Source organism: Ornithorhynchus anatinus, chromosome 9 (assembly GCF_004115215.2).
Source record: "Ornithorhynchus anatinus isolate Pmale09 chromosome 9, mOrnAna1.pri.v4, whole genome shotgun sequence".
Taxonomy (NCBI): Eukaryota; Metazoa; Chordata; class Mammalia; order Monotremata; family Ornithorhynchidae; genus Ornithorhynchus; species Ornithorhynchus anatinus.
This window is the reverse complement of record NC_041736.1, coordinates 41070398-41097500: the sequence shown is the minus strand read 5'-3', so window position 1 is coordinate 41097500 and position 27103 is coordinate 41070398. Positions and strand designations below refer to the sequence as shown.

Below are 27103 nucleotides of genomic sequence, written 5' to 3'. Positions count from 1 at the left end.
GGGGCTCGCCGCGCAGCCGCAGTCGGGGCCGGGGAAGGGAGGGGCCGCTTGGAGGGCTCCGGGCTGGCGCAGCCGCAGTCGGGGCCGCTCGGCGGGCCACGGGCTCCGGCCTGGCGCAGCCGCAGTCGGGGTCGGAGAGGGGCGGGGTCGCGTTCGCCGGCCTGGCGCAGCCGCAGTCGGGGCCGGGGAGGGGCGGGGCCGATCGGAGGGCCACGGGTTCCGGCCTGGCGCAGCCGCAGTCGGGGCCGGGGAGGGGCGGGGCCGCCCGGAGCGCGGCGCGCGCGCGTGGCGCAGCCGCGGTCGGGGCGGCGCGGAGGGCGGGCGCTCGCGCTTCCCTGGCAACGCGCCGGCCCTAGCAACGGAGGCCGGGGCGACGCCATCATGAGCGCGGTGGCTGTGGCGGCGGCGGCGGCGGCTGAGGAGGAGGAAGACGCCTTGGTGCCCCCGCAGAAGGAGCCCTCGGTGAACTCTGAGGACCCGCAGGAGCGAATCTTGGCCCGGAGGCTCCGCATCGCCGCCCGCAAGGAGACCCGGAGGCGGTGAGGCGGCGGGGGGGGGGAGGGGATGATGATAATGGCATTTATTAAGCGCTTAACACGTGCCAGACACTGTACTAAACGCTGGGGGGGGGGGATGCAGAGCAGATCATGTGGGACCCAGTCCCTGTCCGGCCTCGGAGCCAGCTGTTAATAATAATAATGTTGGTATTTGTTAAGCGCTTACTATGTGCAGAGCACTGTTCTAAGCGCTGGGGTAAACACAGGGGAATCAGGTTGTCCCACGTGGGGCTCACAGTCTTCATCCCCATTTTACAGATGAGGGAACTGAGGCCCAGAGAAGTTAAGTGACTTGCCCACGGTCACCCAGTTGACAAGTGGCAGAGCCGGGATTCGAACCCAGGACCTCTGACTCCCAAGCCCGGGCTCTTGCCACTGAGCCTCGCTGGTGTGTGCACGGAATCGTTGGCCTCTATTATTATTATATAATCATTATTATATAATAACTATATAATCATCATAACCATGGCATTGGTTAAGCGCTTACTATGTGCAAAACACTGTTCTAAGCGCCGGGAGGATACAGGGTGATCAGGTGGTCCCCCGTGGGGCTCCCAGTCTTCATCCCCATTTTTACAGCTCAGGTCACTGAGGCGCAGAGAAGTGACTTGTCCAAAGTCACACGGCTGACCAGCGACGGAGCTGTGCATTCCAAGCGCTTAGTACAGTGCTCTGCACATAGCGCTCAATAAGTACGATCGAATGAATGACTTTGAACCCAGGACCCCTGACGCCCCAGCCAGTCCTCTTTCCACCGAGCCACGCTGCTTCTCTATAATAAGCGCTTAGTACAGGGCTGTGCACGTAGTAAGCATTCAATAAATACGACCTAATGAATGACTTTGAACCCATGACCCCCTGACTCCCCAGACCCTGCTCTTTCCACTGAGCCACACTGCTATTCAATAATAAGCGCTTAGTACAGTGCTGTGCACGTAGTAAGCACTCAATAAATACAATGGAATGAATGACTTTGAACCCATGACCCCCGACTCCCCACCCCATACTCTTTCCACTGGGCCACACTGCTATTCAATAATAAGCGCTTAGTACAGTGCTGTGCACGTAGTAAGCACTCAATAAATACAACGGAATGAATTACTTTGAACCCATGACCCCTGACTCCCCAGCCCGTGCTCTTTCCACTGAGCCACGCTGCTATTCAGTAATAAGCGCTTAGTACAGTGCTCTGCTCATACTAAGCGCTCAATACGATCAAATGAATGACTTTGAACCCATGACCCCTGACTCCCCAGCCCGTGCTCTTCCCACTGAGCCACACTGCTATTCAGTAATAAGCGCTTAGTATAGTGCTCTGCTCATAGTAAGCCCTCAATAAATATGATTGAATGAATGACTTTGAACCCACGACCCCTGACTCCCCACCCCGTGCTCTTTCCAGTGAACCACACTGCTATTCAATAATAAGCGCTTAGTACTGTGCTGTGCACGTAGTAAACACTCAATAAATACAACGGAATGAATGACTTTGAACCCATGACCCCTGACTCCCCACCCCGTGCTCTTTCCACTTAGCCACACTGCTATTCAATAAATAGTGCTTAGTACAGTGCTGTGCACATAGTAAGCACTCAATAAATACAACGGAATGAATGACTTTGAACCCATGACCCCTGACTCCCCAGCCCGTGCTCTTTCCACTGAGCCACACTGCTATTCAATAATAAGCGCTTAGTACAGTGCTGTGCACATAGTAAGCACTCAAATACGACCAAATGAATGACTTTGAACCCACGACCCCTGACTCCCCAGCCCGTGCTCTTTCCACTGGCCATGCTGCTATTCAGTAATAAGCGCTTAGTACAGTGCTCTGCACATAGTAAGCGCTCAATAAATACGACCAGATGAATGACCCATGACCCCTGACTCCCCAGCCCGTGCTCTTTCCACTGAGCCACGCTGCTTCTCTATAATAAGCGCTTAGTACAGTGCTCTGCACAGAGCGCTCAATAAATACAATTCAATTATTGAATACTATGAATGATGATAACAGTGCTAATTATGAGAGTTGTTAAGCGCTTAGAATCGTTGCATAGAATCGCGGGGCTGTATTAGTGATAATAGAGACCCGTTATTGGGCAGGAGTTATCTCGATCTGTTGCCGAATTGTACACTCCAAGCACTTGGTAGAGTGGTCTGCACATAGTAAGCATTCAATAAATACTATTGAATGAATGAATAATAGTAATTTGTAATAATAATAATAATAATGATATTTGTTCAATGCTTAGAATCATTGCATAGGATCAGGGTGGCCCAGTGGAAAGAGCCCGGGCTTGGGAGTCAGAGGTCGTGGGTTCGAATTCCGGCGCTGCCACTTGGCAGCTGTGTGACTGTGGGCAAATCACTTAACTTCTCTGTGCCTTAGTTACCTTATCTGTAAAATGGGGATTAAGACTGTGAGCCTCACATGGGACAACCTGATTCCCCTGTATCAACCCCAGCGCTTAGAACAGTGCTCTGCACATAGAAAGCGCTTAACAAATACCAACATTATTATTATTAAAGAATCGTGGGGCTCTATTAATAATAGTAATGATTATGGTATTTAAGCGCTGAGAATCACTGCATAGAATCATGGGTCTATTAATAATAGTAATAATTATGGTATTTGTTAAGAGCTTAGACTCGCTGCATAGAATCGTTGGTCTGTATTTATGATAGTGATAATTACGGTATTTGTTAAGCACTGAGAATCATTGCGTAGAATTGTTGGTCTGTGTTAATAATAGTAATAATTATGATAATTTAAGGTCTTAGAATCATTGCATAAAATCGTTGGTCTGTATTAAATGATAGTAAATACGGTATTTAAGCGCTTAGAATCATTACATAGAATCGTTGGTCTTTATAAATGATAGTAAATATGGTATTTGTTAACCACTTAGAATCATTTCATAGAAACGTTGGGTGTATCGATAGTGTAATATAGTAATAATTATGATATTAAACGCTTAGAATCATTGCATAGAATCATTGGTCTGTATTAATGATCATAGTAAATACGGTATTTGTTAAGCACTTAGAATCATTACATAGAATCGTTGGTCTGTATAAATGATAGTAAATATGGTATTTGTTAACCACTTAGAATCATTTCATAGAAACGTTGGGTGTATCGATAGTGTAATATAGTAATAATTATGATATTAAACGCTTAGAATCATTGCATAGAATCATTGGTCTGTATTAATGATCATAGTAAATACGGTATTTGTTAAGCGCATAGAGTCATTACATAGAATTGTCGGTCTGTATAAATGAAAGTAGTAAATATGGTATTTGTTAACCACTTAGAATCATTATATAGGAACGTTGGTCTGTATTAATAGTGTAATATAGTAATAATTATGATATTAAGCGCTTAGAATCATTGCATAGAATCGTTGGTCTGTAGTGATAATAGTGATAATTTTGGTTTTTGATAAGAGCTTAGAATTGTGGCATAGAATTGTTGGTCTTTAGTAATAATAATTATGGTATTAAGTGCTTAAAATCATTGCATAGAATTGTTGGTCTGTTTTAATAATAGTAATAACTGTAGTATTTGTTAAGCACTTACAAGCAGAATGAGTGGCGAGAGAGATAGGAGACCCCGAAGAGGACAGTGTCAGTGAAGCCGAGGTTAGATAATATTTCCAGAAGGGGGTGGTCCACGGTGTCAAAGGCAGTTGAGGGGTCAAGGAGGACTAGGATGGAGTAGAGGCCATTGGATTTGGTAAGAAAGAGATCACTGGTGACATTTTGAGAGGGCAGTTTCTGGGGAGTGAAGGGACTGGAAGCCAGATTGGGGAGGCGGGGGCGTCCAAGGAGGGAATTGGAGGAGAGGAACTTGAAACAGTGGGTGGAGATTACTTGCTTAAGGAGTTTGGAGAGGAAAGATAGGAGGGAGCCAAGAGGTCAAGGGAGAGGTTTTTTTTCTTAGGATAAGAGAGACATGGACATGTTTGAAAGCTATGGGGAAGAAGCCATTAGAGAGCAAACAATTGAAGATGGAAGTTTGGGAGGGAAAAAGAGAGGGGGCAAGTGTTTTGATAACGTCTGAAGGAATGGGGTCAATTGCACAGGTGGAGGGAGTGGATTTTTAGAGAAAGCAGGAGATCTCCTTTAGAGATACTGCTGGGAAAATGGGCCTTATGTGCCAAACACTGTACCAAACTGTACAGGAGGAGCAGAACAGTGAGCTCACATCAGTGCTTGAGGACAGTTAAGTAACAAGGAGCAAGAAGAGGGGTAAACAACAATTGTGAAGCAAGTGAGGGGAGTTAAGAGCAGACAGGTGAGAGCAGGGCAAAGGTGAGGGTAGTTAGTTCACTAAGACTATCACGGGGTCAGAGTAGGTGCAGAAGAGTGAGACCACGGACAAAGCAGGTGAGGGTAGTTATTTCATTAAGGCCCTCTATGGTGTCGAAGTAGGAGCAGCAGAAGGGTGAGACCAATAACAAACCATGTGAGGGTGGTTATTTCATTTAGACTGCCAAAGGGCCAGAGCAGAAGCAGCAGAAAGAACTCAAATTAATAGAAATGAAGGGAGTTAATTGGGTGCCTATTTAATAATAATAATATTTGTTAAGCACTTTGTGTTGAACATTGTTCTAAGCACTGGGAATGACAAAAAGATAATCAGTTCAGCACCTGATTATCAGACACTTGAGAAGCAATATGGCCTAGTGGTAGAGCTAGAATTCTAATCCTGTCTCCGCCAATTGTCTACCGTTTGACCTTGAGGGAGTCACTTAACTTTTCTGTGCCTGTTACCTCATCTGTAAAATGGGGATTAAGACTGTGAGCCCCATGTGGAACAGGGACAGCGTTCAACATGATTAGCTTGTATCTACCCCAGTGCTTAGTACAGTGCCTGGCACATGGCATTTAACAGACACCTTAAAAAAATAAGGAGGGGCAGGTGGCGAGCAGCGGGTGTTTAGACTGGATTTCTCCTGTCCCATCCCGGAACGGCCACTACACACCGCCTGGAGTCACGCCAACTCGCTGCAGGAGCAGATGGCACTGTGGCTTCCGGTGGCTGGCTGGCTACTTGGCACATTGTACCACGGCCTCAGGTGGGGGGTTAGCCCACATTCGGGCTAAGTCCACTCCTTGGCACATGCTACACTGTGAGGGGCAGCCCAGCCCCTATGCCACTGTGCTGTCCCAGCGCGGACAGCTTGGCTTGAAGTTGGGTGGCGGGCTGGCGGTGGGGAGCAGCCACTGGGAAATCATTCAAATCCAGAGGGGCACACTGACATTTATTGTTGTACCAGTGCTGTGTTCTGAACCATTTCGGCGTACTTCCACCCATGATCCTTGTTTGCATTTAAGTACTTTTAGTGGGCATATCACTTGCCAGTGTTCTGGGGAAAGGCACAGAGAGAGGAATTTAGATATGGTTCCTAGCTAGCAGTTAAAGGTTTGCGGAAGGCAGGACAGCATGGTAGGCCAAAGTCACAAGGACAGAAACAGTAAGAGCGGCTGTACATCACTGCCAAATTAACAGCAGGGTTACTTCTAATCCAACAGACCTTCCCAGCGTTTAGACTTTTGTTACAGGGATTTTACAGCTTCAGTTTCTTCTTTTTGCACTCCTGCACAGGAGAGATCTCAGTCCTCAAGTCGCAGGGCTGGGGGAGGGTGACATCACCCGGCAGATTCTGGGGCACAAATGGAGCAAGATTCCCTTGCGTCTGCTTGGATGCAACTTCTGTGAAAGTCAGAAGGTCATAGGTTCTAACCCTGGCTCTGCCACCTGTCTGCTGTGTGACCTTGGGCAATTCACTTCGCTTCTCTGTGCCTCATTTATCTCATCTCTAAAAGGGGGATTGAGACTGTGAGCCCCACGTGGGATAGGGACTATGTCCAACCCGATTTGCTCATATCCACCCCACTGCTTAGTAGAGTGCCTTGCACATAGTGAGCACTTAACAATTACCATAATTATTAATTATTATTATTCCCTCTCTCTGGGGGTGGAGTGGGGTTCTCCGGCAGTGGCAGCAACTCAGGAACTGAAGTCTGGCACCTCCTCTCCAGCTGGCCAGAGCAATTAGGGAAAAAAAGATAGGAAGGTCAGAAATAGGACAGCCCTATTAGAATGTGTACTTTTGACTTTGGGGAGTAAAGATGATGCTGTTTTTTGTCATTCTGTGCCTGTTGACAGTATTTCATCTGGCCTGGCACAGGAGAGGTAAAAGCACACCCTTCCTTCCCTCCGACTTCTTCATGGCCCCATTTGCTGCTATTCAAAATCAATCAGTCAGTGGTATTTATTAAGCAATTACCATGTGCAGAGCACTTACTAAGCACTCGGGAGAGTACAATTCAATAGAATTAGCAGACGTGTTCCCTGCCCCAAATGAGCTTACAGTCTAGGGGGAGAAGGAAGTCTGGAACGCAATCTGTTCAAAAGAACAGAAGATGGGGGTTGGGGGCATTAACAGTGTGGAAATGTGAGGGGGATCATTCATTCTAGTCTCCATAGTAAGGCAAAGTTGGATATTTCTTTCCCAAATAAATCATAAGTGATATTGAACTAATTGATTTTTTTGAGTTTTATGATTTATGCAAAATGGTAGACCCACAGAGTATCAGGTGTTATGTCAAATGTAAAATCTCCTTTTCCCTCAATTTTATTTGTTGATTTTAGGGATATCTTTTTTTTATTCAACTCAAAATTTTCATCTTTGAGTTGAATGGAGGGAGGGAAATGTTTCGTACCTCAGTTTCCTCACTTGCCATTAAGCAGCATGCATAGGCTGCCTTCCTCCTTGACACTGTTGTATAATGAGATAATGTCTGTAAAGAATGAAGAATTCTTCAGAAGAAAGTCTTTATAGGGATTGTGGTAATTGGATTATGCAAATTTGGGTTATTAGCTTGATTTGTGGATTTGAAAACTGAAAATAAATGCTTGTGTATTTGGTTACTAGTATTCTCCCACTTCCCACTTGCTGGGGAAGTAAGTGGTCTAAATTCCTAATTTTCAAACAAGTCTTTCTCTTTTTAGTGACCAACTTCCCTTTTACTTGTTGACTGCTTCTTGTAGCCAGTTGGCTTTTGTTCTTCACCCATTCAGTCTCTGAGATTTGCTGTGAGGCCTTTCATCAGTGCCCAAAGAAGGAAGTCTGCAGGGGCAAGAAGAGGCATTTGGGATCATGCCTTCTCTGGAGAAAGGCATTTCCTTTTGAAAAATGGGCACATCACACACTCTAGTTGGGTTATGCTCCTCTAAAATGTGGTGGTGTCATTGGATGTGTTTTCTTATAGACATTCACGCAATTAGTTCGGCATGACCTAGTGGCAACAGCACGGGCTTGGGAGTCAGAGGACCTGGGTTCTAATGCTGGATCCGTCACTTGTCTGCTGTGTGACCTTGGGCAAGTCACTTAACTTCTTTATGCCTCAGTTACCTCAACTGTTAAATGGGGATGAAGACTGTGAGCCCCACGTCGGACAACCTGATTACCCTGTACCTACCCCAGTGCTTAGAACAGTGCTTGGCATAGTAAGCGCTTAAAAAATACCATAATTATTATTACTTCAGACTCATCCTTCACATGATGGCAGAAACCTATGTATGTAACAAAAAATTAAACAGCAAACCATTCTCCTCCTCACTTCTGTTGCACTCACCCTGAACTCTGCCCCTTCCTTCTTCCTCCTCCCCCATCGTCCTCATCCTCCAGTATTTTTTGTTCATTTGGGTGTTTCAAGTATAAGCTCTTTGTTCGCAGGGATCGTGTGTTCCAATTCTGTTTTATTGTGCTCTCCCAGGCACTTTGTATAGTTCTCTGCACAGAGTAAGCACTTAATACATCCCATTGATCGATGGATTTAAACTGCGAGAACTGGCAGTGCCATTGTGTCACCTGTCCCCTTTCCCTCCCACTTCCCATTTGTAACCCCACCTCCAGGGTCAATAACAGGGTGGGAATGGGAAAGGAGAGAGTTGCTGTGCCCGCAGCAACTACTGTTGCCCCGTCCTGCCTCAGTCTGTCTCTGTTTCCCCAGATGGGACTGGGAAATTAGTTTACAAGTCGGAAGGGGAGGAATGTGGGAGTGTGGGAGAACTGTGGGTGAGCTGCAAAGTACTGAAGTCTTGAAGGGAATCGGGGGGAAGGCAGGAGATGTAGGGAGAATGAGCTCCTGGTACAGGAGTTGGGGAAGAAAACTGCTGGGGTCGGGGGAAAGTGGGAAGGGAACCACAAGAGGAAGAGATGAGGAATAAATTTACCCGTAATTACCGGGCATAGTATCAGAACTTATCTATCCTGGGGTTTATCAGCAAAATGTTTGGCCTGTCTTCCTGGCATGCTTGTGTCTAGGGGTACCCAGAGCCTATTCATTTGTATGGCATCTGAGCGCTAGAAGTGACTCTGTTCTTTTCCCCTACAGGGAAGAACTTGGGGAGCATGCAGATGGAAAGACAGAGAATGAGGAAGACCAAAGCAGGAGCTACAAACAGAAGGAGGAGAGCAGAAAGGTATGGACTCAAACTGTAAGGCAGAATGGACCAGTTAGGTTTATCATTTAAAGTGCCTGAACTCAACTTACAATTGGCATCTTACTAATGCCTATTAGAATCAGGGGGCTGAAAGGAACCCCTCGCAGTCCTGCAAGAAGCTTTCGCTGACTAAGCCACCATTTCCCCAGTCCCTCGCCCTTCTGTGTTGCCTATGCATTTGGAGCTCAGTTAATACTATTGATTGATTGATTGATGTAGTCCAGTACAGTACTTGCCCACTGTGTGGTGGAGACCTCTCAAATTTACCTTTTTAAAAAATTAACGGTATTTAAGCTCTTATTATATGTCAAATGCTGTTCTAAATGCTGGGATAGATACAAATAAATCAGGTTGGACATAAGTCCCCATTCCATGTAGGGTGCACAGTCTAAGCATTGAATCCCCACTGTTCAGTTGAGGAAACTGAGGCACAGAGATGTTAAATGACCCACGGGCACACAGCAGGCAAACAGCAGAGCTGGTATTAGAACCAGGAACCTTTAACCCCAGGCATGTGCCCTTTCCACTAGGCCATGCTGCTTCCTAACCTTAGGGGGCTCTGCCAACCGGAATTCCATCATATAGGAGCCTGTGCTCTGCTGAGCATAATAATAATAATTGTGGTATGTGTTAAGCACTTACTGGGCACCAAGCACTGTGCTAAGTGCTGGGATAGATACAGTACATTCAGATCAGACACAGTTTCTATCTCACTCAGGACTCAGAGTATAAGGGGGAAGAAGAACAGGCATTTTAGAGATGAGGTGACTGAGGAACAAAAAAGTTAATTGCTACAGTAGGTAAGTGGAAGAATTAGCATTAGAACCCAGGTCCTCCGACTTCCTGGCGGGTGCTCTTTCCACTAGGCCACATTTGGGTGGTATCCAAGTTGGCAGCATTTAAACTGTTTTACTCACCATTCTTGTCATCATCTTGCATGTCACCGGCTACTGTTTCTCCTATTCCGAGGAAGGAGATTCCAGGGCCACCCTATGATTGCTGTGGGCAGGGAATGTAACTCTTTATTGTTGTGCTTTCGCAAGTGCTTAGTAAAGCACTCAATAAATACAATTGAATGACTGAATCGTGCATTCTGTGGGGACCGTACTCAGGTTTTTTGCCAGTGCCGTGGTTACGGCCAGATTTTAAAAATGTATCCAGGGTTTATTCTGTATCTTCAGGCATTTAATAGACTATTGGATTATTTCCATTAAATTCACATTCTGAAATCTTGGTGTTTATATTGCTTTTTGTGGATGGGGAGATATGCCTTGGTTGTTGGAGAAATCAGTTGACTATTCTTACACTGAACCTTATTGGGCCATTGTTGGACTGAAAAAAATTACACATGCCTAAGTAGAGTTGATGAACGAATTTAACCAAATAGATCTTAGTAAACATAGATCGGCTGATGGTCCCTGGAGGGAGTAGAATGAGGCCAGGCTAAGGTGTTCAGATGGCCTTCAAGAAAGGGAGATGCAGAACTGGGGAACCGTTGTGGCTTTAAATGCAGAATAGATTTGGCTTAATCTTTGTGGACTTTTGTGTTTCCAGAAGCTGGCTAACTTGCTGCTCTGCGGCACTGAGTTAGTGACAAACATCCAGGTGGCTACAGACATCCGAGAGACCCACAGGAGAGTAGAGGAAGATGAGGTAAAGCGACAGAGGTGAGAAATCCCAGTCTCGTGTCTGCAGTCTTGTGGCTATGAAGACGTGTTTGTCCCTTGCTTAGGACCTAATAATGTTGGTATTTGTTAAGGACCTGCCACTGCAAGTTCTCCCAAAACACTTGTAGATCTCCTTGCCAGGACTTGCTCCAAGAGGACTCTCCGTGGGACTTAAGGGAGTGTTTGAGGGCTGGCTGCTCCTGATTTCTAGAAAAGAGCAAGTTGCCAGCCGCTTTTATTATAATGAAGAAATTCACCTAGACACTCCAAATTCTGGGAGAGGGAGGGGATCCATACCGTTTGGGTCCAAATGCAGCTGCTGGACCCAGGACACCTTTATGAGGTTGGCAAATGTGACTGAAGTGTCACTGCTCCAGCTACCAGAAGCTTTGAAAGTGGCTCTCCTGGTGGGAGGCAGTAGAGGGTTTTAGCATTGGAGAATGCTAAATCTCATCATCTTGTCCAGCACCACTACAGTCTTCAGTCCTCTATGTAGCAAAATTTCCACTCAAGCCTCCTGCCACCAAGGAACTGTGGTGCCCCTGCAGGGTTGCCAACTATCTGTAACTTCATGACTAGTCTCTAATCAATGAAAACTATTTATTTTTAAGGGCATTTTTAAGTGCTTGTTATGTGCCAGGCACTGTACTAAGTGCTGGGATAGGTACAAACTGATCAGGTTGGACACAGTCCATACCCCACGAGCGGCTTATGGTCTTATTCCCCATTTTACAGATGAGGTAGCTGAGGCACCGAGAAGTTCAGTGACTTACCCAAGGTCACCCAGCAGACAAGTGGCGGAGCCAGGATTAGGACCCAGGTCCTCTGACTCCCAGGCTCATCCTCTCTCAATTAGGCCACTTTACTTATAACTCACTTTATTGAGTGCCTGCTATACTAAGCACTTGGGAAAATGCAATACAGTAGAGTTGGCAGATGGTCCTTGCCCATGAGGAGTTTACAGTCTGTAAAAAATGAGCCAAAATAAGTTGGGACCATAATGCCCTCAATCCTTTTTGGATAGCGTGTCCATTCTGTCCCCATAGGCTCCATTGTGCCACTTCTCTGGCTTTTTTGGCAGCAGGTGTGGATCGGCATAGCTGAGAAAATTGATAGACTTTTGGCAACTCTGCTCCCTGGCACATCTAAGCCTCTGTCAAGACTCATGCTGAGAAGCAGCACAGCTTAGTGGAAAGAGCACAGGCCTAAGGGTCAGAGGACTTGAGTTTTAATTCCAATTCTGCCACGTTCCTGCTTTGTGACCTTGAGCAAGTTTCTTCTCTGTGTCTCAGTTCCCTCATCTTCAAAATGGGGATTCAATATTTGGTCTCCTTCCTATTTAGACTTTGAGCCCCACATGGGACCTGATTATCTTGTATCCACTTCAGCGCTTAGTACAGTGCTTTGCTTATATTAAGCATTTTTAACAAATACCACAATTATCATACAGTGGTGTTGTACATGTGCCTTTGTTGCTTGCAACAAATGTGACTAGATGTTAGATATTCACTTTTTTTTGTTGTTGTTTTGTTTGGTTTTCCAAACTGATGCTGGGCTCCAGAGAACGTGTCTGGTTCAGTAGAGTGGGGTGGACCAGCACTCAGGGCCTTTCCCGTTGTGGTTCTGAGAGCCATATTATGTACTGTCTGCAGGCTTGAGAAGCTGGAGAATGAGGCCAAAACCAGTCAGTGTAAGTTTGAGGAAATCACCTCCAAGTGGGGGGAAGGCAAGAAGAAAAAAATACCCCAAGACCTGTGGGAAATGCTCAACACCCAACAGCAGCAATGTGCCCAGCTGATTGAAGAGAAGAACAAGCTCATCAATGAACTGCAGCAGGTAGGAGTGTCCCGCCCCAGACCTTGGGAGGAGAGAGTGGGTGTGGGGTCTGCTTGGGAGGGCACATGGGGAGCTATTGAGTTATTCCCATCCATCACTCTTGCTTTCTTTTCTATGGAATGAAATTGGCTGAAATATTTAAGGTTCCTGTTTCAGGCTGCCAGTGTCGATGAGTTGTTTTGCTTGCCCAGTTCCCAGACTGGCGCACCACTTGGCCACCCCTCTTTGGGGACAAGGAAACTGGGCCATAAAGTGGAAGTCACTTAGTATAATTCGGAGGCTGGTTCTCCTCAGTACAAGTGAATAGGAAAATTGAGCAGTTTTCTAGCCAGTTTGGCCATCTTGACTTGGGTAAGCCTGGGGAAGCCGGTATTTGAGACTACTTGCATGGGGTACCGCTCTGTCATGGCTCTGGTGACTTTACTAAAGCCTTGGCCCGAGTTTCTTTTCAGTGATATTTAAAAGGAATTTGGTTTTCTTCCACAAGTCATGTGCCTCAAAGAGAAGTGATTGCTTAGGTCAGAACACCAGTTCCTGATGAGAGATGTCCCATAGTGCATGTTACCACAGACTCCCCCAGGATTGGCAGGTGGGACTCTGCTCATGGCTGAATCCATTGATCCCTTCTTAACCACTTTTGTCTTCCAGGAGCTCAAAGGAAAAGATGACCAATATGTGAAGGACCTGAAAAAGCAGGGTGATGACATCAACTTGCTACTGGAGAGGATGGAAAAGCAGATCAAGACCTTAATCAAGACCTTTCGTCAGGAACTCCTGCAGATTGAGGTAGGAGAGGTGGATGTAAAAGGAAACAGATGATTTCAAGTGTCTTTCCCCAAACCAGGTCCTTTTCCTCTTCTGGAGGTTGTCTCTGAAGAGGGCTCTGTCTGGTTTAATAATAATAATTATTATTATTTTTATTATGGTATTTGTTAAACGTTGACTATGTGCCAGACACTGGACTGAGCACTGGGGAGGATACAGGCAGATCAGGTTGGACACAGTCCCTGTCCCATGTGGGGCTCTCAGTCTCAACCCCAATTTTACAGATGAGATAGTTGAGGCACAGAGAAGTGAAGACTTGCCCAAGGCAACACAGCAAACAAGTGGCAGAGCCAGAATTAGAACCCACGACCTTCTGACTTCCAGGCCCTTGCTCTATCCACTAGGCCAGGCTGCCTGCTGTTTAATGCTCTTGGGGGTTCCACCATCTCTCAGTAGTCCCAGCGCTTAGTGCAGTGCCTGGGAAATAGTAAGTGCTTAACAAACCATAATTAGTGCCCTGAATTCAGCTTAGGCTCCAGGATGGGCACTCTCTAAGGAGTATTTAAACCAATGGGATTTTTGAGACAAGACAATCAAGAGACAAATAGAATCCACTCTTCAGGGCCCAGCTTGAGTGACACAGGGAGGGAAATGGGTTCTGGGCCATAGGAATATAGAATACCCGTGGGCCTGGACTGCAGGAGAAACTCAGAAGGCTCACCCCATTATCATGAGAACCTCATCCTGTGTGTACTTGAACATGTTTTGGCTTCCTGCAAGCCTAGTCAGAGACACTGTTCTTCCTTCACATTCCAAGTCCATGCTGCTACCTGTTGGAACCCACCAGTGTGTGTGAGTGTCCTAAGATGAAGCTGTTCACTGGAAATATTGCAAGGCACATTTTTATCCCTTGACTTCACTGAGAGATCCCCGCTTTCCTTAATAGAAGTGCTCTGACACCAAGGGTGTTGCCAGACGGCTGGGAATTTTCATATGTTGGGGTTTTGGGGAGGAGGAAGAATAGCCTCTTGCTAGCAGGATATGCTTTGGAGTTGTTTTTGCAGTAGTGGTGATGGCTTGCACTGAACCATCCATGCTCACTCCATCCCCCTATGTTGCCAACTGCTTGCATTGGGAGATGGCTGGCAAGGAGAGCTGGTCATGTGATATGATATCTCTGAGACCCTGTCCATTTTCCAGGCCATTGAGCATGTTGCTCATATTGATCATACTCAGGTTCGAAGGTCTTTTTTTGCTGTTTTGACAATTTGGTGAAAGTTTTCCATTTAAATCATAAAGCCTCCCTGTAAAAGAACCCAAGCCCACCATAAAGGCAAAAAGCAAAATGCAGACCTGGCATACATTAGGACACAAGTAGAGTTTTTTACACGCATAAAGAACCCTTTTGTAAAGGGTCTGGCTGGAGATTTCTCCTTTTTTTGCTTCCCCACTCTCCCTAGCCAAAACCTCAGCCCTTTATCCCACAAATGTACTGTGTTTTGTGTTCCGTGTTCATCGTTTATGACTAGACGGGTTAGTATTCTTACTCTCGTTTCCGGTGATTTGTTCCCTTTTCTTCAGCCTTTCCAACTCCCGTTGACATTTATCCTGGCCAAGCAGTACCTGTGTCTAGCCCTCAAATTTCAACTTCCAGTTTTGGTTGATTTCTTAAACTTCTGGCTCTTTTGGGGACTCTCCCTGTGAAGAAGAAGTCGAGGTTTGTGGCATTGCCTAGCCCAGAGCTGGCTTTAAATCTAAAGTTCAGGACATGTTGTGGAAGCATCTGGGTGTCATCTAAATCCTGTGGTTACAATCCAACCCAACCCAAAACCCACTCAAGTTTCTGATCCTCTGTCGGTTACAGAAAGCATTTGAGTTGGAACGACAAGAGCTCCTGATCAGTAACAGGAAGAAGTGGGAGCAGGCGATGCAGGTTCACAATGCTAAAGAGGTAACAGGGCTGCCAAGGGTTGAGCTTGGTTTTTGTCCCTTTAGTTTTGCCTTCAAGACCTCCCTATCTAGGGAACAGTTGCCATAGTATTTACCAGTTGTTATGCAAGGAGTTGTGCAAGATGGCTATGCAGCTAGGAGTTGCCTGCCTGCCGGTGATTGCAAGGCAGCCACTTGGCCAACTTGCTGCTGTGCTCCTTTGGTCCCTCCTCTGCATGCTTTTGTACCACTCATTCCCTCACATCCACACACTCTGTCCTTGCCTCGCTATCTGTCCCAGCCAGGAGACTGGAACTTGGGCCGAGCAGGTGCCTTCAGGCAATTCCATGCTGAGTTACCTCTCCTGCGAAATTTATGGTTTGAGTCAGTATTTTTCTGTCCATTTCCTAGACGCAAAGAAAATGACGTGCTCAAGATCACAGGGTGAGCCTAGGGGCAGAGTCAAAATTAGAAGTCAGATTTCTGGGAGGTTTCGTTTGCCAAATTCAGGGATCAGGACCATGGGGGATGAATATAGTCTGCCAGTGGGCTGCTTTCTAAAAGACAAGTGGAAAGTGTCCTAAATTCCAGTTCTCTCGGGTTAGATTTCAGCCAGGCTCCCCACCGGATGTCTCTGCAGATGAACTCTGTCACAGGCAGCAGCGAATAAGATGTTGACTTTCCTCTTGCCTTTCTGTGTCCTTAGTTGGAGTACCTGATGACGCGCATGAGGAAAGTGGAGGAGTATGAAAAGCAGCTAACCCAGCTGCGGAAGCAGGACACCGAAGAGTACAACATTATCAAGATCAAGTTGGAGCTAGATGTGCAGGTTTGGCTGGATTTGGTGTGAGAAAGAGAGCCTATGGGAATAGATCCATGGGAGGTAGGAAGGCCATCCCTTAGGAGCAAAAAGAGAAGATCTATGGCTAATTATCCTTAACAATCTACCCACGATTTAGTACGTACTCTATAGATTTTATAGAAAGCATGATACTTCCATTGCATGATTTATAGTACTAAGAGAGGCAAACCAGTTCCGAGGACATTCATAAAGACCTAACCTGGCCCTCCCTGCTCAAGAAATTGGGTACAAATTTCAGTAGTTTCAGTATAGTGGGTAGAGCACCGGACAGAGAATCAGGTGACCTGGCTAATCCCGGCTTCACCACTTGCCTGCTCTGTGACCTTGAGCAAGTGACTTAGCCTCTCTGTGCTCAGTGTCCTTATCCATAAAATGAGGATTAAATAACTGTCCTATGAGGGACAGAGTCTTTGTCTGATCCGATTGTATTTTATCCACCCCACTGCTTAGTACAGTGCTTGACACATAGTAAGTGTTTACATATTATTATTGTTACCTGCGGAAGCCTCATAACTGCTCTGTGCCTTAGTTTTGTCGTCTGTAAAGTGTAGATGATAATGACTGCTTGGTCAAGCTTCACAGGGATGTTGTGAAGATAAAGTTAGATAATTGATGTAAAAGTATTTTGGAATAATAAAAACCCCATATAAATTCAAGGGATTGTTAATCCCTGCAGTTAGATGGGCTACTTCAGGTTTGAAACCTATGCATATTGTAACCATATGAAGAGGTTTAAAAAAAAAATCAGCTTGCAAAAATCTTTACCAGCTCACACAGTTTTCACTGGTTCTTCTCAACTGTAGACTCCTCTTTGTGGTACAGATGTGTTCTTGGGAGACTGTCTTTCAGTAGAAAAATAGAGTTTGGGCCCAAATTTGTCCAAGCCACATCTGATGCCTAACACCATTGGGATTATGCAGGGTAGATGAAGCTCACATCCCACCTCCCCAGGCGCTTTGGAATCCTGAGGCCAGCACATCTGCCTGGTGGCCCAAGGCATTTCAGGCAGTTTCCTAGCCTTGTCCTGTTACCCCACTTTCACCTTACATGGCTTCTAGGCAGCATTCAGAATCTGGAAGGACTGCCCTGCCCCTTGCCCCTCTGCCCTCTTTCCCTTTTCCCAGCCAGAGAAGGGAAAAGAGCTCCCCAGCTCTTCCTGGCTCACCAGCCTCCCCCGCTCCCCCAATCAGTTCTCCACTCAAGAAGTTCAGTGTAGGTGAGGGGACAGAGTTGGGGCAGTGGCTCCTTGCTCATCTAGCTGCAGGAGTGGGTCTTGGCCCTGGTAATTGCAGGTGGGTAGTTGTGTGTGGGTTTGGGTATTTGCGTGTGTCTGTTGGAGAATGCCTGAGTCTCTGCGTGAATGTAAGTGTGTGTGAGTGAACAGGTCTGTGTTAGGAATGGGCGTGCAAAAAGAAAAGGGAATGGAGTATAGGCCAAGCAAGATCATTTAAAGAAAAGGTGAAAAGGAAAATTACATAATTCAAACAAAGACTTTTATTAGAAATACACTAAGGATAAGATTCTAGATACCACTGATAATGTATGAACCTTTAGAAATTTAATAGTCCCCAAACAAAAGAACCCAGGGTTCCACAATCAGTAGCTCACTGATTTAAGCCAACAGTTTTCCAGCCATTCAGTTGAACAAAGTAACTACTGACAGTAATAATATAGTATTTTCCCTCCACTGTAGTTTAATTCTTCCAGTCTCATCTTTGCTATGCAGAATCACAGACCAAGGTTTTCAGGACTGAGCTGAGCCCTCTTGAGGTCTTTGCACATTTACTAGCCAGGCTTTGAATATCAAGATGACATCATCAACAGTATTGCCTTCACTCACTTTCAGGTTTCCAAAGCCCTCTTAGTGCTCTGGGCTATTAGGTTTATTGTGTCTTAAGAAATACAAACTGAACAAAATATTTTTTCTTGCTTTTTTTTTAAAAAAAAAACAAAAATGAACTAGCATCCTGTGGTTGTATTTTTAACTTTACCCATTATTTCCCCAGCAAAAATTGTGGTGTGTATTTTGTGCTTACTATGTGCTAAGTGCTGGGATAGATGCAATATAATCAGCTCAGAAAGAGTTCCTGTCCCACATGGGGCTCACAGTCTAAGGGGAGTTTAATCCCCATTTTACAAATTAGGAAATTTAAGACATAGAAAAGTTAAGTGACTTGCCTAAGATCAATCAGCAGACAAGTGGTAGAGCCTATATTAGAGCTCAGGTCTTTTGACTTCCATTCTGTGCTCTTTCCACTAGGCCATGCTGCTTTTCTAGCAGTGAACCCTCACCCACCCATTTGTACCCTGTGTTTTCACTTAATACATCATTCTCCCACTCACTCATCCAGGGAATCAGACCAGTTTCCTCTGCACTATTAAATAGTACAAGAATAAAGTTCATTCTCCTCTTGAAGAGTCCCAGGATAGCTAAATGCTAAAATGTTCATGATGTAGCAGTAAAGGCAGGAGTCCAAAATGCACTGATGTGAAATGGCACAGGTAAGGAATTTGTAGCCCTGAGGTTACTCAGCTGGCTGGAGTATGCCAGGGAAGGTTGGAGGGAGCAAAACTTTGTGACTTTCTTAGATTTTCAATTTGTAACTTGACTCTGGTATGCTCCTTTCCCTTAATTCTCAAATCAACCTCCTTATATAGAATTCAGGGATGATACTCAATTTTTGTAAGTGGCTGAATACACTGTAGACCCCTTGAACCACCATCCCAAAACTTTTAAAGGCTCTTCTGGCATGGGCTTCCCCAAGTTGACCAAAGGCTGGTTGTTTTACTTATTAATTCTAGATACTTGAACAGCAACTTCAGCAGATGAAAGCAACTTACCAGCTAAACCAAGAGAAGCTGGAGTACAACTTCCAGGTGCTGAAGAAAAGAGATGAGGAGAACACCATCATTAAATCTCAGCAAAAGAGAAAGATTAATAGGTAAGATAGGATGCAACTGGCTCCTTCTGGGATCCTGAGGGATGGTGAAAGCAGAGATAGCTGGGTTGTGAGGGGCTAGCTTTGTTAGCAATAGCTGAAGCTGGATTTCCCTGGATCCCTGGTGGAGAGAGTGGGGTCCTGACACTTAGGTTATTTTTAAATGTTTTAATTTTACAGTTTCTTCATTTGTTTATCCTGAAGTAATACAAGGTGTTTATGGTGTGGCCTTCTCATCTGTGAGGCCCGTAAACCTTAGCTGGCCCTTTCAGAGTGGTTAAGCGGGTCCCACAAGGCTTCTTGACTCTATGGAAGGACTGGCTAGAAGCTGTTCATTCCACTGCCTTAAGTGGTGGTTGGGGTAGCAAGTGCCTGCCAGGAGAGGACTCGGGAACTCTGCTCTGGCCCACTCCACTGGCTCTTACAGGGTGGCTGGGAAGCAGGATGCTCACGTGGCTCATGGGTGGCCTTGGCTGTGATTATTGAGCATGAAAGGGCTGTTAGTTTGAATTTCCTCTTTTCAGGATTATAGGGATTTGGCCAGAGTGCTCTCTTGTGGCCTAAACTTTTGAATGTTGAAAGTTTGGTTTGGGGAGATTCCAAAGCAGCTTGGTCCAGCTTCCCATCCCTGATGCCAAGTCTTTGCAGCATTTCTGGGTGCACAGGTGAGCTGCATTGATTGTAGTGCTGGGTCCAAGGCCTTTGGTTCTAAGGAGGAACACAGGCTACATCCGGACCACCCAGAGATATGGTTTGTACTGGCTGCCAAACTGCTGCCAATAGCTTACTGACAAGCTCATCTTTTCTTCTTCATACTCAGGTTGCATGATGTCCTTAACAACCTGAGGACAAAACTAGCCAAGCAGGTAAAGCAGTATCGTGAGGAAAACCAGGCGCTAGCCGCAGACTACAAGCGCATTGTGGTGCAGTTCAAGGATCTGCAGAAAACCATGAGGTGCCTCGGGGATGCATTCTCTGGCCGTTTTTAGAATAGCTCTGACTTGGCTAGGTGCTTTAAGTGGGGTGTCTTGCCTAAAGGTGGAATGCGATCCCAGCCCAAGCATTCTGGAATGTGTGTTTTTCTTCCTCTTGGCTGAAGTTGAGTATCCGTTCTGTGAAAAGCACTAGGAACATTTCCATTTGACCGCTCTGCTTTCAGAAGGGGTACCTGAAGTAGTGCAAGGCATTTTGTCTAGGGTGCTGGGAGGAGGGGAGTTCTTACATAAAACCAGTTAACCACAGTCACGAGCCATCCACCCCGAGTCAGTGTGGCTCAGGGCTGTGACGACTGAGGCTCTCCTTCCACACAGGCATTTTGCTGTTGTCGATGAAGAGAAATTTCAGGAGATTTGGCTGATGAACGAAGAGGAGGCAAAGGAGCTGATGGGCAAAGCTCTTGATGCCGACAAGATAATCTTTGGACAGCAGCTGGGGCTTCCTTGGGCCATGCCTGATTTCTGGTTCTTGAAGAATGTGGGGCCTCTTTCTCAGCACAAAAAGAAAAAGTCAGCCACCCAGGTGGTAGAAGAGGTGCTGTTACTGGCAGGTGAGCAGTGAGTGTCCCCTGGCTGTTCTCATCCGTAGGGCCACTAGCACTTGCCGCCGGAAATTCACTCTTGTGAACAGCCTTGAAAAGGCAGCATCTGCTTCAGCGTAAATGGGGAGGTGGAGGATGAAAGTGGAACTCCAGAGGCAAAGGACTCTGGCCTTAGAAGTGATTCATTCAGTCAGTCATATTTATTGAGCGCTTACAGAGTTCTACAAGATGGACAATTCAGGACCCAGAATAATAGTTTGAGAAAACAACCGTGTTAGACCTAGCTCCTAGGCCTGGGTCTTGGAAGTGGAAGATCAATTAGGTGAGTATAGTTGAATGAGAAGATAACATATTAGGCAAGCCCAGAAGTCCCCTCCACTCTTGAACTGTTTTGGGTGTCCGTATATGTTTGGTGTGGGAAGCCCCTGTTATTTTAGAGTGTTTAAAGTCACTAGGTATTGAGCCACTGGGCTGAATTATGTTAAAAGTCCATTCTGCTTCAAATCTCCCAATCATTGTGGTCAGTGGGGGATCTATTTGCCTAGGACCTGTATAGTCCCATGAAAATAGTTTATTATTGCACCACCTGGGACCTTTCCCTGCTCCTCTCCAGGCAGAGTTGTTTTTGTTTTTTTTAAAATAGTATTCATTAAGCGCTTATGTGTGAGGAACTGTACTAAGCGCTGGAATAGATACAAGATAATCAGGTTGGGCACAGCCCCGTCTCACATAGGGCTCACAGTCCTAATCCCCATTTTGCAGCTGGGATAACTGAGAGTGACTTGCCTGTAAGCTCACTGTGGGAAGGGAGCGTGTCTACCAACTGTTATATTGCACTCTCCCAAGTGCTTAGTACAGTGCTCTGCACACAGTAAATGCTCAGTAAATATAGATGATCGATTGAGTTGCCCAGGTCACACAGCAGACAAGTGGCGGAGCTGGGATTAGCATCCAGGTCCTCTGATTTCCAGGCCCATGTTCTTTCCACTAGGTCACAGTAGAACGGACTTTTGTGTCTGAACTTTTATAAAAGTCTGTTCTTGCTTCTCTCACAATCAGCATCAGACATATATCTCCCTAGGTGCATTCTTCTTTTTTATACATATATCCTGAACCCATTTATTTTGAAGACAACTCAGTTGGCTTTTCTTCATCAATAGTATTTTATTGTGTGTAGAGCACCCTACCAAACACTTGAGAGCATTGAATAAAAGTAAAATCCTTAAGGATCTTATATTCTGCTGGGACGCAGGCACAGATTATATCCATACAGTGGGAACAAAAGAGTTAGTAGATCAGATCCTTGCCTTCAAGGAGCTTACTGTGTAGGTGTTGGGGGTTGGGGAAGGTGGGGATAGATAAAATAAATTTACAGGTAATGAGAAGCAACTGAAATTTAAAGATGTATAAACATAAGTGCTCCTGGGGGAGTACTCAAGTGCTTAGAGCATGAGAACCCCAATACCTAGGTGGATGATGTGAAAGTGCTGAAGAGACAATAGGAATGGAAAATGAAGTTAATCAGGAATGATATATTGTCCTTTTTAAAGCTTGCCGCCTTCTTTGGCATAAGGAGATGCTGATTTTCTCAAATTGAAAGATGTTGCCGTTTACTGAAGCACAGATGGAAAAAGAGTCACCTAGAAAAATCTGTCTTCCTGACTCTCTTTTCTTCTGCTCCCCCTGCCTGTTTAGATGAGGAAGAAGACCAAAAAAGCAGCGAGCGACTCGAGCTTCCAAAACACCTGTCACCCAAGGCCATCAAACAAATCCTGGAGCTCGTGTGTGATGAGTCGGTGAGTTTGTCCTCTGGAATGGGGTCTGTTTGTGTGTGGTAGGTGGGAGATGGTGAGGGAGCATTGTTTGAGAGAGGAAGCTTCCAGGTCTCTTCTGTATTTGCCCTGCCTCTCAGTGGATCAGTAGTTCCATCTGTAAAATGGCGATTCAGACTGTGAGCTCTGTGTGGGATGGGATTGTTCCCAACCTTATAGCTATTCCAGCGCTTAGTACAGTTCCTGGTACATCAGCACTGAAGTGGAAAAGCCTCCAGCCCCACCGGAGAGATAGGCCTCACGTTTTTTTTAAAACAGTTTCCTAGTCTCATTCCTCCCAATCTCTTAATAGACTTGGAAGTTTCCCACTGGGACAGAGAAAACCCCAGATAGTGGCTTTCTTGGCGGGTAAACCTTTGAGGCCTACCTCTTCCCAGACCGTGCCTCACTTTGCCCTCATCCCCCCACTCAAAATGAAATGTTGGCACCTGTGGTTCCCATGGAATTGATTGCTGTGGTTCCAAGAGGAAGGGCACTAGCACACATATAGTAATAATAATAATAATAATGATTGTATTTGTTAAGCGCTTACTATGTGCTGAGCACTGTTCTAAGCGCTGGGGCAGATACAGGGTAATCAGATTGTCCCACGTGGGGCTCACATTTTTTAATCCCCATTTTTACAGATGAGGTAATGGAGGCCTTGGCAGATTTGGTACAAGCTGGGGGCCCCATTGCCTTTCCTTCCTTGCATGTGTTCCAGCTGGGCTGTTGGTGACGTTTTATACAAAGGTGTACCTACCTAGAAAACCCAAATAACCATGAAATAAGTGGTGTTTGGGCCTGGCCAGCTCTTAAACTAGCGTTTAAAAACTCAACTGCACAATTTTAGAGCAAAGTTCCTGTTAAGAAAGAGCATTCATTCATTCAATAGTATTTATTGAGCGCTTACTATGTGCAGAGCACATACTAAGCACTTGGAATGTACAGATCGGTAGCACATAGAGACAGCCCCTGCCCTTTGACGGGCTTACAGTCTAATTGGGGGAGACGGACAGACAAGAACAAAAGCAATAAATTGTGCATGGCCATGTACTAAGTTCTGGGGAGAAACAGAATGACACTGATTCAGCTACCCACCTGTCCCAAAAGAAGCTCACAATCTGGGAAGTGGGGAAGAGGAAAGGACAGACTTATAGAGAAAGAGTATGAGGATAATATGAACAGAAACAGTATCAATGAGAACAGCAGCGCATCTCAGCTGGGAGAGAATTGTCCTTGGGCGTCTCACTGCTCCAGGCAGGGCCAGGCCTGGTCCAAAACCCAACAAGTCTTCTGGTCATTCTAAATAGGTGGAAGGAAGCTTCTGTCTGACCTTTGCTCCTGCCAAAGCTAATGGGAGAAGAGGTGGCCCCGGGACTCCTTTATTGGGTTTCTGAACTCTTGAGTTGATAGAGAGTCTCAAAACAGTGGCATATTCACTTGTTCTTGTGTGTCTCAATATTCATTCATTCAATAGTATTTTCTGAGCACTTACTATGTGCAGAGCACTGTACTAAGCGCTTGGAATACTGTTCATTCCTTTGCTGTGGTTGTGAAGCAGTGAGATGTGAGTGACATGAGTTTCTTCTGAATCGCCTGTGGTCACATCTGTTGAAACCAACCTCTTACCTGGGTCATGCCATTCTTTCTTCCTCAGGGTTTCCTAATTGAAAGCAAACTTCTGGGCCTTCTTCTACCTCTAGAGAGGAATGAAAGCTGCCTACTGAAACTGGACGCCATCTTTACGGTGAGTTCTGAGGGACATCACTTGGAATAGATTGAGTTGTTAAATTAAATACCCCTTTTTAGGCTGCAGCTCTCTGAGAGTGTGCCAAGCTTGATTTTCTCTGAACACCCCAGAGTTTGTCTCATATTGGATAGGTCGAAGATCCCGGCAGCTCCATATCCCCAGCTTTCCGTTCATCTTTATGGGATATTTCAGGGCCTTGCTGTTGGTCAGGTGGGAAGAATGATCTCTGGGAATCAGGAGACCTATGTTCTGGTATCAGCTTCGTCTGCTGAGTTGTGGTGAAGGTTTCTAACCGAAGAATCACCTGGGACAATCCATGAGGCAGACAGGATCAGCAGAAATTTAAAAAAAAAAAAAGAGCTGGCTGATGTGGGCAGCAAAGACTGCTCCACCTACAGAATCAACTCTTTGCTGGGCCACATGCTTTGGCAAGGCAGTGATGTGGTTGCTCCTGCCGTAGTTTCCTGCTACAGTTTCTTGCAAAGCAACAATTCCTAACATCCTTTCTGGAAAAAAAATTTCTCATTTTACAGGATTTTTGAGAAAAAATTTATACCCGTCGCAAGTTCTGCGACAAATTCTTTGAACCATAACCGAGATTGTAAGGAGGAGCCTTGGCCTGTCTGCCTCACCCCTGTGACATCTGAATTCCAGGCAGCCCTGTCATAGCCAGATGGGAAGAAACCAATTCTTGCCTCTGTGGACTGCTAAGAGGAAGGCTCCTGTGTGCCCCTGGAGCAGATTGACCTCTCTGTGTCTTGCCCCTCCTTCCCTCTCTCCCCATTCAACTTGTTGGCTTTAGAAACCCTAATGTTTTCCAGAAGCCCCTTGGTTCCACGCTCCACTGGGACATGTGGCAGAACTTCTCTGTGGGCTGAATGTAATCGAACTAGGTGTCTTGTTCCCCTTCAGGCACTTGGGATTAAGAATGAAGATGATGTATATAACTTGGTGAACTTCTTCCTCAAATACCGAGCTCCCACCCAGGTAAGGTAAGGATAAAGTGAGTTTGTGGTGGGGGGAAAGATGTTTCTCTTCTTTTATTTCCTGGAGGAGAATGGGGGAGTCTTGGTCTCACCTCCTGAGGGGGAGATGATCCTAGAGGCCTTTGGAGTTCATCTGGGCCAATCCTCTGCCTATTATTACCCGTTTCACTCAACATGGTGTTATTTATGGTGATTGAGGTGGTTGGTGATTCACTAGGCTCTTTAGCACTTTCTGTTTGCTGAGTGCCTTGCCTTTCCTCAGCAGTTAGAAGCTGCCTGCTGTTGACCTTTCCACCCTACTTGTGAAGAAGAAATCAAAGCCTTAAGGATGGGGTGACGGTCAGTCACTGGCAGAACTGAGATATGAATCTCACCATCTGGCTGACTCTCCCATCCAGTAGGAGAGTTGGCAATTCCTCTCTCCCACAGATTCCAATGGATGTGCCTAATAATAATAATAATAAAAATAATGATGGTATTTAAGTGCTTACTATGTGCCAAACACTGCTCCAAGCGCTGGGGTAATAATAATAATAATGTTGGAATTTGTTAAGCGCTTACTATGTGCCGAGCACTGTTCTAAGCGCTGGGGTAGACACAGGGTCATCAGGTTGTCCCATGTGGGGCTCACAGTCTTAATCCCCATTTCACAGATGAAGTAGCTGAGGCAGAGAAGTTAAGTGACTTGTCCAAAGTCACATGACTGATAAAGTGGCAGAGTCAGCATTCGAACCCATGACCTCTGACTCCCAAGCCCGTGCTCTTTCCACTAAGCCATGCTGCTATAAAGTCTAACCTGAAGAGAGAAGTTTACTTGTTCAGAAATTGCTTTCAGGTCTAAAAATGCATTTGTGCTGTTTACTTTGGGGGCAGGGGGAGGTGTGTGTGTGTGAGAGGGAGAGAGAGAAAGGTGGGCACTGTATTAGTCTGAATAGCCCCCAACTAATGCATAACAGTCAGGATTTGAAGTTGTTGTTGTTAGTTTGCAGAATTGGGTGTGTGTGATCTCTGAGAGCTTTAGATTACATTATACCCCCATTCCCTTGCCACTTCTTTTAGGAAATCATTTAAATTGTACTTTCCAAGTGCTTAGTACAGTGCTCTGCACACAGTAAGCTCTCAGTAAATACGACTGAATGAACGAATCTAAAATATCTTTTTTTACTTATCAGAAAAAGTGATAAGTAAATTAAGATTGAATGAAGGAATCTAAAATATCTTTTTTTACATATCAAAAAAGTGATTAATATTATTTAAGGAGTGCAGGTTTTAGTGACAGCACTATTCAAATTTAACAATTTTCTGGTGGATGGGAAATTCCTCTGCAGTAGGTAGCTTTTAATGTCATTTGTGGGATCGAATTGCTCATGGCTAGAGTGTCTAGAAAGCGTAGGCTTCATGATGATGGTAATAGTATTTGTTAGGCACTTATTATGTGCCAAATACTGTTCTAAGCACAGGGTCCTCAGATCCTTCCTGCTATTAAGGACCGCTCTGCCTCCTGATCTCCTAGGGTCTGGAATCTCATCCAGATGGGGTTATCCAAAACTGTCGTGGCCCCAACTGGTCCTATTGTGGGACACTGGGTTAGATGGTTTAATAATGTTGGTATTTGTTAAGCGCTTACTATGTGCAGAGCACTGTTCTAAGCGCTGGATTAGATACAGGGTAATCAGATTGTCCCACGTGAGGCTCACAGTTAATCCCCATTTTACAGATGAGGTAACTGAGGCACAGAGAGGTCAAGTGACTTGACCACGGTCACACAGCCGACAAGTGGCAGAGCCGGGAGTCGAACCCATGACCTCTGACTCCGAAGCCCAGGCTCTTTCCACTGAGCCACTTCATCAACATTCTTAATATCTCTTACCTCTCTGTGGCTTTTCAACTCCTATCTTTCTCTTGATAACTTAACAAAATCCCTTTTGGGAAGAACATCG

At 45.6% G+C, this 27103-nt stretch overlaps 1 protein-coding gene across 1 annotated transcript in view; it reads left to right on the top strand.

Annotated features, from left to right (window-relative positions):
- Window positions 1-359: 359 nt before the first annotated feature.
- The window catches only part of DRC1 (dynein regulatory complex subunit 1), a 29233-nt gene continuing 2489 nt past the window's right edge, over window positions 360-27103 (top strand). Inside the window, exons 1-13 of the mRNA XM_029071924.2 lie at window positions 360-539; window positions 8970-9057; window positions 10633-10745; window positions 12398-12581; window positions 13230-13367; window positions 15211-15297; window positions 15982-16104; window positions 18940-19079; window positions 19897-20031; window positions 20387-20622; window positions 22309-22409; window positions 24085-24174; window positions 25090-25164. Of these exons, the coding sequence (XP_028927757.1) occupies window positions 382-539; window positions 8970-9057; window positions 10633-10745; window positions 12398-12581; window positions 13230-13367; window positions 15211-15297; window positions 15982-16104; window positions 18940-19079; window positions 19897-20031; window positions 20387-20622; window positions 22309-22409; window positions 24085-24174; window positions 25090-25164 (1668 nt within the window). The 5' untranslated portion in view covers window positions 360-381. The remainder of the gene's footprint in view (window positions 540-8969; window positions 9058-10632; window positions 10746-12397; window positions 12582-13229; window positions 13368-15210; window positions 15298-15981; window positions 16105-18939; window positions 19080-19896; window positions 20032-20386; window positions 20623-22308; window positions 22410-24084; window positions 24175-25089; window positions 25165-27103) is intronic.